The 13,384-nt window shown below is 35.0% G+C and overlaps 1 protein-coding gene across 7 annotated transcripts in view; it reads right to left on the bottom strand.

Moving 5' to 3' along the window:
- ppfia2 (PTPRF interacting protein alpha 2) overlaps positions 1 to 12,530 on the bottom strand; it is a 163,504-nt gene extending 150,974 nt beyond the window's left edge. For 3 of the 7 annotated variants that reach the window (XM_077234135.1, XM_077234136.1, XM_077234138.1), the window contains exons 1-2: positions 12,215 to 12,529; positions 708 to 965 (exon numbers count right to left, since the gene is read on the bottom strand). In XM_077234135.1, the coding sequence (XP_077090250.1) occupies positions 708 to 956 (249 nt within the window). In that variant the 5' untranslated portion in view covers positions 957 to 965; positions 12,215 to 12,529. Of the gene's footprint in view, positions 1 to 707; positions 966 to 4,227; positions 4,455 to 12,214 lie in introns of those variants that run through there. The other 4 variants (XM_077234134.1, XM_077234137.1, XM_077234139.1 and 1 more) reach the window with 4 other exon arrangements.
- Between the last annotated feature and the right edge of the window lie 854 nt (positions 12,531 to 13,384).

Below are 13,384 nucleotides of genomic sequence, written 5' to 3'. Positions count from 1 at the left end.
ATATATATATATATATACATATATATACACACTCACCTAAAGGATTATTAGGAACACCATACTAATACTGTGTTTGACCCCCATTCGCCTTCTGAAAAAACGTAAATGATCCGAACCGTGAATTTTGTGATCCGTTCCAGATTTCAGGCTGCCCCACTTATTTTCACGTTACCTCACGTAAACCTCGCTCCAGACCAAGACGTTATCAGACCGCCTCAGCTATGTGTGTATTAGTCTGCATCAGGTCAGAAACTAGTTGGCATGTGTGGAGTAGCATATCAAATTAATGAAAGTATAAATCCTTTAGTTTAAATATGCTCATGTGTGTAGCCATTATATACAGTAGTTCTGTTGTGTTTGTTTTATGTTTGTTCTGAGAATAGAGGTTGCCTTTCCTTGCCACATTCTAAAACAACATTCTGAGGCAATAAATACTACATTATGGCAATTCTAAGAAGGCATTCTATGTGTTTCCCGTGTGTACAACAGTCTGTCAGTCATCATTAGATTGCTACCCTCAGGCTGAATAACACAATATGCGTCTGATGTGTTCAGCGATTAGAATATAAAGCTTTCTCATAAACTAGCACTAAGATCCAGAATCTACCCTACCTAAATTTGAGGCTACTGTGTGGACCAGACTCTCTGCCGACAGTCGAAAGTGGTTACGTGAGATCAGCAGCATAGCGTAGGTGTAGTTGTCATACCTGTGGCAGTGCGGAGCTGAGCTGTCTCTGCAGTGAGTCCCGGTCATAGATGACGTCCTGCAGGTGCTCCTGGGCGAGGGCCAGGCTTTCTTGTGTCTCTCTCAGGGTGTCCAACAGGCGGTCTCTCTCGTCCAGCATGTTCACCATCAACTGCTCGAAGTGGGAGTCAGGGTCCGAGGCGCTGCTCTGGGAGCCACGCTGGCTCAGCGCAGTGTCCTCGCTGATCGTGGGCATCACTTCGCACATCATCTTTACCTGCTGAAAGAGGACGGATGCTTAGAATTAGCATGGAGATATCCGTACAGCTGCTTTAAATCAATGTGTATTGTGTAAAGTGCTATATAAATAAATGACAACTTTGATATGACTTTGTTCTGCAAATTGTCCATTTTGAGAGACCAGCTTTAATGATAATGAAGGTAAATCATATTTAATATTATAAAAAATATATAAAAAAATATCATCAAAATGTTTTAATATTAATAAAAAAATAAACAATAATATTGCACATTTTAGAGTATTGAATTTATTGTACTGTGGTACTTCAAAAGTATTTTTTTGATCTTGTCCAGAATGTCAGGGTTAGGCTTTAGGAAAAACTAATAGAAATCTAACAATATCAAAAAAAATATATAAACAAAAACAAATGAAAATACAGTCATCAAATACACTCATATGTTTATTTACTCATACTCATTATGTAAATAGCATTAAATAACATTAACATTAAATAAATTAGGTTGGTTGGGGTCAGTAAAACAGAAAAAAAGAAAAGTAACTAATACTTTTATTCAGCACTGATCAAAATGCATTTATAACATTAGAAAATATTTCAATTTCATTGCAATATCTATTCATTTAAAAAAATCCTGGTTGGTGGTTTCCACAAAAATATCAAGTAGGACAACTGTTTTCAACACTGAAAATAAGAAGAAATGTTTCTCGAGCACCAAATCAGCATATTATACTGATTTCTAAAGACTGGAATAATGATGCTGAAAATGTAGCTTTGCCAAGTCAAGAATAAATTTGATATATTTCACAGTATTAATATTTCACAATATTACCGTTTTACTGTATTTAAAAAACAAATCTAATAAATGCAGCCTTGGTGAGCATAAGAGACATTCTTCAAAAACAAAATAAATCTTGCCAAACACCAAAATTGTGGTAATGACTTATACACACATACATACATGCGTGTGTGCGTGTGTGTGTGTGTGTGTGTGTGTGTGTGTGTGTGTGTGTGTGTGTGTGTGTGTGTGTATACACTTTACGTGTAAAAAATCAAACATCCATAAATAAAAATATAGTTTTTTCTGTCAACCCCTTTGTGTCTATCTGTAAAAGTGTATAACTGCTCGGAGCATCTTTGAGTAGACAGCATGTAGACTGTATGTACATAGTAGTGATGTGTGTCTGCTCCTGTTAGACTCAAAGCTGTCAGGATTGTGACGGCTGGTAGCTGTAGGGGAGACAAGCATTAAAAACATGCGGGTCCATAGAGCTCCACGCCTGGACTGTGATGATACAACACAGACAGAGCGGGTGGAAGAATCTCCTGGCAAGGACGAGATGTGTTTGTGTGCGTTTACAACAGAGTGAGTGGAGAAAGAACAGATGAACAGAGAAAGAAAAAGTCTTGGCAAGTGTATCGGTGCGTTTTCGATTCACCCGAGACACAAACATATGCCAGCTCACTTCATTGACCCGGGCATCTCGGGCCCTGTTAATATACAAAATGAATCCGTCGGAATATTCCTGGAGAGTATATGTCGAAGTTAAAGCGGAGATGTGCAGCACCATGCAAAAGGAAGTCATTTTCTTAAGGAAGTAACATAGGAAAATAATAAATAAAGCAAAATAAATATTGCTTAAAAAAAAAAAAAATTTATTTAAAAACTATATATATTATTTTAGCATTATTTATTCACTACTACAGTATATATTTATATTTTAAATTAGCTTTTGGCTTAATATTTCAGTACTTCAACTTTATTTTATTTCAGTTAGCCTATTTCTAATTTCCATTTAGGTTTTTATCATATATTTATATTTTATTTTAGCTTTAATTTAAGAAAAAGTTTTTTTTATATACTTTTAGCTAAAAAAACAACAATATAAAATGTAACGTAACATAACATAACATAACATAACATAATATTATATAATATAATATCATATTTTACGTAAAATAAGTCCTGAGTATTAGTCACACCGGAGCAAAATTGTGTTGTTGAGGAGGAAAAATTGTGTCGGTGCACAAGTCATATTTTATTATTATATTCAAAAACAATGTAATCCATGCTTGAGTGGACAGTTGGGAAGATTGCATGAAGCAGCTTTTTTATATATAAGTACTCTATTTTGCTTGCTTGACGTTAATAGCATTATATAAGTCACAGAACGTTTCAGATAATATTAGAAAAGTGACTTCTGGAAAATACGGTGATATAATAGGCCTTTATCACAGTCATTGTGTTGTCACATCCTGCTCCCATTAGTTCAGTAATAGAATTTCCTCCTGCATTATTGTCAATGGACAGACGCCAAATTTTGACAACAAAACTGAACTTAGTTGAACTTGACAAAAAACAAATATTTCAAACAGTATATTTAGCCTTACATGTTAAATCTTCTATTTTAATGTGCAGCATTATGTGAGCGAGGCCAATTATCGTCGCAGTCATTAAGATCTGTACGCTGCTCAAATTACTGCGGGAGGAATAATCTGAATTTTACTTTTAATGTAATTGTTTTTATTGTTGTAGCATATTTATTATGATTTACCTTAAATCTTGTCTAAAAATATAATGCTATCCAATCTTTGCACTCAAACACAGAGGATATGACACGCTCAAGATGATCAAACCAGTCATTTTTAAATAATCGACTTCGGGTTGGAAATATTCCTATATTTGAACAACTTCAATTTGATCTAATAATTGATGACTGTGAAAGTAAGTGCATGGAAACAATGTGAACATAGTTTAATTTGTACAGTCTTTGATCGTAATAAATATGGGATGTATAACCTAATTCTCTAATTCGAATGCTTTTTAATGTGATATGTTGTTTGTGTTCCGTTCTTGCATTTCTACAATTAAAAAGGTGGTCAGACTCTTTATTGCGCAAACACATACAGTGGGTGAAAATCATGAAATATGCATTGGAATAACATGACATGATTTTTCTTTGTTTTATCATACCTGATTAATGATTGCAAACTGTGGATAGTGTGTTTAGATGTCGAAATCAGTATAAATCATCAGTATAAATCACAATCCCGTGCTATGGGCACAGCCATTGATGCAGGCTGCAGCAGAAGTTATTTTAAGCTATTTAAAGCTTCCGCTTTTCAAAACGTGGAAGTGTGATAAAGGTCTATAATTTGGCTCACCAAATAGAACTGCAAAATTAATTACCGTTTTCAACAGTCAGTTTACAATCTAAACACAATTTTAAATCTCTATACACATATAATCATACAAAAAGTTAATACAAGTAGTCAAGTACTCACATTGCATTATTATCAGAAGACTAGGGCCTACATTGTAACTTCTCATGTTTGCAGATAGTAGACCTACATGTCCATCCTAAGCTGACTCTCACTGGCAATGAGACACTATGCAAACAGGCTGTTAGCCAGAGTCCCACCATCTCCCAGCTAGCCACTAACTGCTAACTTTAAACCCACGAACGCTCTGGGCTGCGGCCAGCTCTCCTGTCTTTAACCAAGCATGCAATGGAGAGCCCTGAAGCTGCCTGGAAAAGTGGGAGTTTTTCCCCCTGCTGCTGTAGAGAAAGAGACAATTCAAAAGACAAATTATTGCGCAAAGGTCTGTCACGAGTTAGACCACGTCGAAAGTTTCTCATAAACCACCGCTGGGTTTTAAAATGCTTGGCAAATGTCACTTAGATAACAGATGATTGTAGCAAGCTTAAGAACTGAGATAAAAAATAAAATGAGATATTCTTTTATATAATGTACCGTATGCATTGCCACAATTAGAACAACTCAAGCTTGAAACAAATAGCATTGTTCCAACAAGCAACTTTTTTAAGTATAATTAAATGATTCAGTTGCACAATCACCCTTTTAAACAAAGAACACAAGCTGTGTAGAAAAAAAGTGTTTTTAAAAATTAGAAAATGTATACTGATATATAATATAATAGAATAATATACTTGAATGTTATTTATATACTATTACAGTATTTAATAATATTTTGAATTCAGTTTTCATTTTAGTTTTAGAAAATTTAGTACTTCGACTTACTTAAACTTGGCATTTCTAATTGTGGGTTGAAGCTTGTTAGAATTTCCAAGGGTCAGCATTCTCCCTTAAAAGTGATCGGGCAGACCAAACCATAAGTCGTAGAGACTTGAAACTTTAAGGGGGTTGTAGTACCCACCGTATCTACAACGTCACCAAGGCTCACCCCAATCGGTCTGATGGTGGCGCTACAGTGATCAAAAGAACGTAATAACTCATCATAACTCCTAAACCGTTCATCGCAGGCTCAAGTGTCTTACATCATTGGAATCCCTGGCTCAAGGTGGACAGAACACAATGGCAACCTATTTTTGCAAACTAGTCCTAGATTCTTTGTCTGATTGGAACCAAACCAGTGGAGAAAGATTCTCTGAAGTCTGATTGTCACTAATTATCGGGAAAAAAATGTTTGATTCACGTACGCAGCGCCAAAACATGGACGCTTTTACTAAAACAGAAATCCCTCTTGAACGGAATGAGATCATTTCACCAATCTCGGTACACCTATGTATGGGCTCAGACTGTGGTTGCATGAAAAAGGATGAAAACTGGCCACTTAGTGGCGCTATAAAATGAAAAAATAAAAACAACAACAACACGGAAACGGATATAGCTACACAAAAGTCACGGCCGCCATTGGCCAATGAAATTTCAGCACCTATCAGACCAGGTTAACAGAGGACGATTGGAACAGAACTCTTTTCACGTGCGTAAAAGATTATATATCACGTGATTTTTCGCACATGCCCACAACATTCATACCATATGGCCTCTAGGACCACCGCTGTCAATCGAATCGTTCGTTAAACATTGGAGATTATCTCAAAAACCTACATTCACAAACTAGTCCTAGGTTTTTGGCTCTACCTCGATAACTGTTAAAAAGCTTTAAAACATTTATTTTCTTAGTAATTTCCTGTTTTGGCCATAAACGGTCTTTTCCATCATTGATCTATGTGGTTACAGGCTTGCTAAATAAAACATAATACCTTTTTACGCATGTGCTTAAAAGCCTTAAAGTGCTTGAATCCCGTTAATTGCTCCTTGCAGCTATATTTTAAATATTTGGTTTAAGTTTTTCATCTAATATTTATATTTTATTTTAGCTTTATTTTAATTAACAGAAATTATTCTTTATAATTTTAGTTTGTTAATAATAATATCACTGACTAGAATAGAATAGAAAAACAATAATAAAGTGTGTTTTTTTCTGAGATCTTTAAGTGTGCCATAAATGTGAGATGAGAAACAGTCAAAAAGAGCCTCCACGTCATTGTGATTGTCTTATTATCCTGTCAATTACATAATTGTCCATCTATCATGTTCACAACTGCTCAGAAAATGGTGCCGTTGATTAAATGGCGCAGAGTGGTTAAACTGGTGGAAATGGATAGACTAATTACAGAGTTAACAACTCATGTATTCCGAAATCAACACTTTTTGTCATGTACAGCACAAATTTGAAAAGAACCTGAAATTACTTCAAATAATCTGTAAATGAGGCCACGTGAATCTGGAAGTATCTTCTCCTTTCTGTCTCAGCCTACGACTGTTCTCCAGGTAGTTATTGATCAACTATCAATTTCCCAATACAAAACAATCACCACCACTCCTTACCCCTGGCCTTTAGAGCTTTCTGGTCAGGAAAACAATTTTCAATAAAAAAATTAAAATTAGTGTACACCAGACGGTTATCGAATTGAGATTAAAGTGCACTAGAATCACTATAAGCAAGGAAAAAATCAAAACCAAAGCATTTTTCTGATGTTTCAAGAGTACCGCAAGAATATCCAGATACAACGGAGAGAAGTGAGTGAGGAGAGAGACAAAGGAACTGGAATAGAAGCAACGTCTCAATGCCATATGCCAATCAATAAATTATTCATGTGGCACTGAGTCTGGGACTCCCTCTCAATCACAGCACAAACACTCACACACATACCTGCACACTTATCTGGCTACAATGGGGGGGGGGGGGGGGGGGAGACCTAGATTTATTTTCACACACCACTGACAAATTGAATCTCAGTCAAAGAATGACGTCAGAGACTGGATGTGCCAGCTTACAAACCACCTCTTACGTCACTATTACACATGATCAGTGAGCAAGTCAAGAGTTTACTGAACAACTCACATATACTGAAAAAGGCTCTGTGTTGTGTCCACACAGAATCATATATGACACATCCATGATTTATCAACTATTTATAGTCATAGCTATAATTAGAACAAAGGATTTTTGCTTTGATTTTTATTTTTGATGTTTGATATAACAGATAAAATTAAACATTTCCCGTTCTTGTTTTTTAGTCAGCTGGCATTTTGCAAGCTAACATCTCAGCATATTACAGCAGTTGTTGCTCCAATGAGACTTTGCATATGAAATAGAATAGAATAGAATAGAATGTTTTCTTCCTCATGAGTGACATAAATGTGATGGAAGAAAATGGCAAGATACAGGCAAAAGGTCATGAGCCTCCACGTTACTGTTATTGGCTAATTATCCTCTGAGTTACATAATGCCCGCCTATCATGTTAATTCACAAGTGTTTTTTTTTCAGTTAGCTGACATTTTGAAAGTTAATCTCTCAGCATATTGCTAGCTGATTAGCTTGTTAGCTTAGCCTATACCAGTTTATGCACCTATTAAAATACACACTTTAAACACATTTATATTTTTTTGTTTAATCAATAATTACAAACAACTACCCCTTGAATACAGGCAGAGCCAGTTGTTTGACACAGACGGCACAAGCAACATCGACCACATGTGATACAACAAAATTGAGGAAAATGTAACTTTATGCAATTGCGTAGTGACTTAATAAGGTGACTACCAATGGGTGTGAAGGCACTGGAGCTCACGTGATCTATTTCCTGTGAGATACTGTAATTGAGTTTATTTGACTGTTTTTTAGTTCATTTGACTCACAACAGAATAATTATGAATAAAACTGTAAAGAAAACAACTACTTCTCAAAAAATCTTTTGGGGAAGATTGTTGAGTGGTCTGTGACTAATATTTACAAATGAAACCAAGAGCTTGCATTTATGCCCTTTTACAGCGAGCATGGGATGGCATAAATCAATGAAAAAAAATGAATGAAACAAATGTCCTGACAATTTTTTCTTATTCTCCGTCACTCTACTAGTCTCTCAGTGATTGTCATTTAAAATATTTTGACATTTAATTGCTTATTGAGGAGCAGAACTATATAATAGTTGCAAGTTCTCTGTAGAGTACAGTATGTACTTGCAAAGTGACTTATAGTCAGTAGAATGTCTGTTTTGAGACCACAAGTTTTAGCAGATATTAAGCAGACAGTCTAATACTCTAATGAGAGTTAGTTGACATCTAACCATTACTTATACACTGTAAAAAATTATGTTTTGGTGAAGTAAATACTACTGAAAAAACAAAAACAAATGTAATTTACATGAAAAAGTTAGTTCAGGCAAGAATTAAAAAAACTAAGTAGATTCCATATCAGTACTTAATTCAAGCGAGTAGAAATAAAAGCGTAAATATCAACTCAATAAAATTAAGTAGAAATTACTCAACTTTTCTGATACTGGGGTTCCCATCATGCACTGGACCTTGAATAATTAATGAGGTTAATTTTTCAATGGTTTCCAGCTGTATTTACACTGTTTTATCATTGATTTTTGTTGTCAGTATTAGTAACTTGCCATTTTGTGACATTGAGTAAATTCTTTGCTCAAAATGACACATTCAAACACAAAAACGACCCATCAAATGTTACCGCCATTGTGTATTGTCTACCAAGTATTGGGGTCTTTGCATTCACATGATGCTTAACATCTGACATGATGTAATATAAATTACTTATATGTTCTAAGTAAAGCACATACTAAAAATTACTAATAAAATTCAATATTATTGTTGTAGTGAAATGTAATGCAAAGGCAAAGGAAATTTCAACTAAATCGATATTAATCAACCTTTTACTAGCCAAGTTAAAATTACTTATTTTCTTTGTTACTTTCACTTAACTAGGTTAAGTAAAGTTTACTTAATTCCATATTCCAAGTAAATTTAACTTAAAGATTTCTAATTAAAGCTACTGATAAATATGTTTAGGTTTTTACTTGGCGAATCTTTGTAAATGTACTAACATTTTCTGAGTGAAAAAAGTTGCCTAGCATTTTTTCAAGTAAAACCTACTCCATTTTTTTTTCAGTGTAGTTATCAGAATGTCTAAATGGAACCATCAAAATAAAGTGTTACCGGAAGCAGCAGGAAGAAAGGAAAGGAAAAAAGAAAGAATGATGCAGCAGGATTGGAAGAGGGGAAGAGAAAAGCCATTACAGCATCTTAAGAGAAGACTCCCATCTATATTTCATAACACAAAACAAACCCTAACATCAGCAGTGACGCTGGTGTTACGACTTCAAAACTTGATCCAGAGTTCAATTTCTGCCTACAAGATACATACAAGTATTCAATGAACATAAAGAACAATGGAATGCAATGACCCTTTTGGGCATCGATTGCTTTATGATATTTTACTTCTGATCCAACAAGGATTTTTGCCAGAATATATTTTGCTGATCAAGCCCTTCATGATTAGTTAATGAACAAACAGAGTCAAATAATCCAATAATGGCCTGTACCAAGTTGCAAGTAGGGGATTTGTAAAATGTATGTGGGCTGGACTGAATAAATGAACAAAGGAATGTGGATTATTGACTGCTAACACATCACTGCTTACATTTTAACAAAAGGTCAAGGGCACGGGATCTTTAGAGGATATTCGGCATATCCTGCACTGAAATGTAATGCAGATGGGCACAAACCCAAGACTTCTCAATGGCGCATTGGGTGTGAGAGTGCTCTACACTGTATTTTAAACCCACATTTCAATCAGAGTATTGAGTGGAGAGCAAGGCAATGCCCAGAGTAAAAGCCCAAATGATGACAACAAGAGCGATCATATTCCACACACACTGTCTTGAATGAATGGATAGCTGTGGGGAGAGGGAGAGAGAAAGAGAAGTACAGCGTGAGAGGAAAGGGAGGGCTGAGGTGAGTGAGTTCAATGAAATCTGTGGATTTTTGTGGTGATACAAGAATATACGGCATATAACATATATAACCAACCACACAAATAATGATATAATGTTGCATTTGATATACTGTAAAGTGGGGTCCAACAGTCAAAGACTAGTGCTAGATTTTCTTCATTTAATGCAAATGATTTCAATATATTATCAGCATATAACTGAATTGAAATTTTAGTGCAAACTTAATTTTTGAGAAAAAGTACATGAATTTTAAAATGTCTTAGTATTTGGTGTGTGCTTGTAGCTGAAGTTTATTCGCATGGTCAATGTGTAAAATTTTCTTTAATTTGACTTATGTTACTTTAAACATTTCTAATTTATTTTTCTGTCATTACTTGTATTTATTAAATATAACTGAAATATATAAAGTAGTGCTGGGCAACAATTAATCGCGATTAATCACATTCAAAATAAAAGTTTGTGTTTACATAATATGTGTGTACTGTGTATAATTGTATATATAAATACACACATGCATGTATATATTTAAGAAAAATGTGTATAACTATTTTGTAAATATAAATGCACACACATGCATATAATTTGTTATTTATATATAAAATATTTATATATAATATAAATTATGTATAAATATATATACACGTGCAAATATTTCTTAAATATATACAAAATAATTATACACAGTACACACATATATGTTATGTAAACACAAACTTTTATTTTGGATGCGATTAATTGCGATTAATCGTTCCGCAGCACTAATATAAAGTATAATTTAAAATAGACTTAAATATTTTTTTAAATCCCAGGTGTTCAACAGTGTTTCAGACTAGTGATCTTAAACATTTCTCATGTAATTAACGACATTATATTAAATATTTTAATTGTAATATTATATTTACATGTTTTTGATTATTTCGAGATTTAAATTAGATTTTAAATCCCTGATTATTAAGGCTAGTCTCAGACTGGACTCCACTTTATTTTTCACTGATATAACCTTCAACCCGCACACATTCAGTGGTGTGAAAAAGATCCGTTCCACCACACATCCCCTTGCCAAGGTCATACAAACCAGCTGTACATTTGATAAAATACAGCAAAAAATGGCTGAGGTAGACTTTACACACCAGCACAACCAACAGGGTCAGTGGGACACGGAGGCCGTCTATTCTCAGCCTGTCTGTCTACAGTACAGACCTTTAGCGGCCATGATTCTCCATCCATACTACCCAGTTGCTTCCAAGTTGAATGTTTAGTGTTCACAAAGTAGCAAAAATGACTTTATTTGAAGTTTGAAAGCAGATAGTGCTGTGTGATTGGTTCTATATCCATCTTCTCTCTTTTTTTTTTTTAAATTGAACTTAAAGGAATATTCTGATGGTTAGCCTACTACAAGATATTTTATACTTTAAAAAAAAGCACTGAACAGTCACACACTTCCTAGACCTGATGTGATGCCATGACAATTTTAGCACAATCTGGCAAGGTGACAGTAAATAAATTGTGCAATATCACAATGTGTTGATTAATCCTTCCAATTTCAATAAAAGCTTCAAGCTGTAATTGAAACATTATTTGAGTGTACAACCAAGCATTTGTACATTAGAGCATCACGTTCACATTCACTCAGTTCAGCAGCACATGTGAATAAGGTCCATTACAGCCGGACCACAGGCGAGCGGGAGATGCAAGAACAATTCCCATGACATTCCCAGTACACCTTGCAAGCCGGCATGTTATAGTGATCTCATCTCTTTCAAAACAGCCTTTTCCACTGCTGTGACTCTAATTGGAGAGAATCCTCAACCATTGTCTCAAGCGCATTACATCATGCCTGTCTTTGCCTCTCTCTCTCCCCCTCCCTCCTCTCTCTCTTTTCTTTTCTCTCTGTCAGTGTCTTCCATTGATCTACACGGATTTTCCCTGTATGAGATATGAAAGATTATGATCAGTTTAACAGAACATAAATGCATTCATTCATTAATTCATTCATGCATTCATTCATTGATCTCTGTTAGGCTACTACAGCAAAACCTCTCACATCTGTTGGAAGTTTCCTGTCACTAAACGGGCATTTCCAAATCACCTTGAGAATGGTGCACAAAGAATATTGCATGTAGCCTACACACAAGTCAGGTACAATGACTGTTGCATTGTACTGTGCATGCTGTCTTATACTCACTGTTCACTATGCAATATCAATGACAGCTGCAATCTAAGCGCGAGCGCACAGCTGCTCCAATCATCCGATTCACTACAAGGAAGCTTCACTGGCCAAAATCAGAACTGGTCCGGAAAAACCCGCATGAATATCCACCGCTGGCATCCTCAGAAACTTGATACTGTCCCGTATATCGATGACATTTTGATTTCCAGATATGCCCATTAGTAATAAAATGGCACGTTAAGGATTCAGCGGCGAGAGCAGCGGTGGTTGGTAGAAACCATTGTTCAAGAAAAGAGGGGGAGTTCGCTTCTGTCTTAAAGTTGCAGTTTTCCAACAAATAGTAGGATCTCCGTTCATTTCCATATTTACGTAAGCACAATGTTTTACGTATTTAGTTTTAACATTTAGGGACACTTAAAACGTTTAAAAAACATCGTCTTAATTATGTTAACCGAATCCACCAGGACATAACTCCATAAAAAATGACTGTTAAACATAAAACATCTATGCAAACACTTTTAAAGTGGATGTTTAAGTGCGTGTTTGCTTCAACTGGGCTACTGTCGGACAAAAACCGTAAACCACAGAACCAAATGTTGTAAAGATTCAAATGGTATACAAACAAAGTCGTTCAGTGACGCTTACTGCAGATTACATCGTTGAGTCAGTAGGTGGCGATAAGCGATCACTGTTTATTATGAGTCATTTTTTAATCGTTCGACGATTCATCAAACTAACTATATGCAACTCGTTATGCAGATCCTTGTTCGTGCCATTGCCATGGATAGCTGAAGCTCTAAAATTACAAGGATAAACATATTTTTGTTGGTTTTTATAAATGTTATAGGCTAAAATCCTTAAGTCCTTCTCCAATGGCTGACAAATATATGACTTAAAAATATAATACATAAAGGAGCTACATATAAAGAGCTACACAAGACATAGTAGGCCTACCGGTCAAAAGTTTGTAAGGACTAGTTTTTAGTTTTTGAAAAAGTATCTTATGGAATTTTCAGCATCATTACTCCAGTCTCCAGTCACATGATCATTCCGAAATCATTCTAATATGCTGATTTATTGCCAATGTTGTAAAAAGTATGGGAAACATAAAACCAATATACAAATAATGGAACATATGTACTGACTGTACTTTCTCACTTTACTAGTCACTTTGATTGTAAAAAA

The sequence above is a fragment of the Siphateles boraxobius genome, unplaced genomic scaffold (assembly GCF_051911475.1).
Source record: "Siphateles boraxobius isolate OS27281-9 unplaced genomic scaffold, OSU_SipBor_1 19, whole genome shotgun sequence".
In the NCBI taxonomy this organism is placed as follows: domain Eukaryota; kingdom Metazoa; phylum Chordata; class Actinopteri; order Cypriniformes; family Leuciscidae; genus Siphateles; species Siphateles boraxobius.
This window is presented reverse-complemented; position numbering and strand designations above follow the sequence as displayed.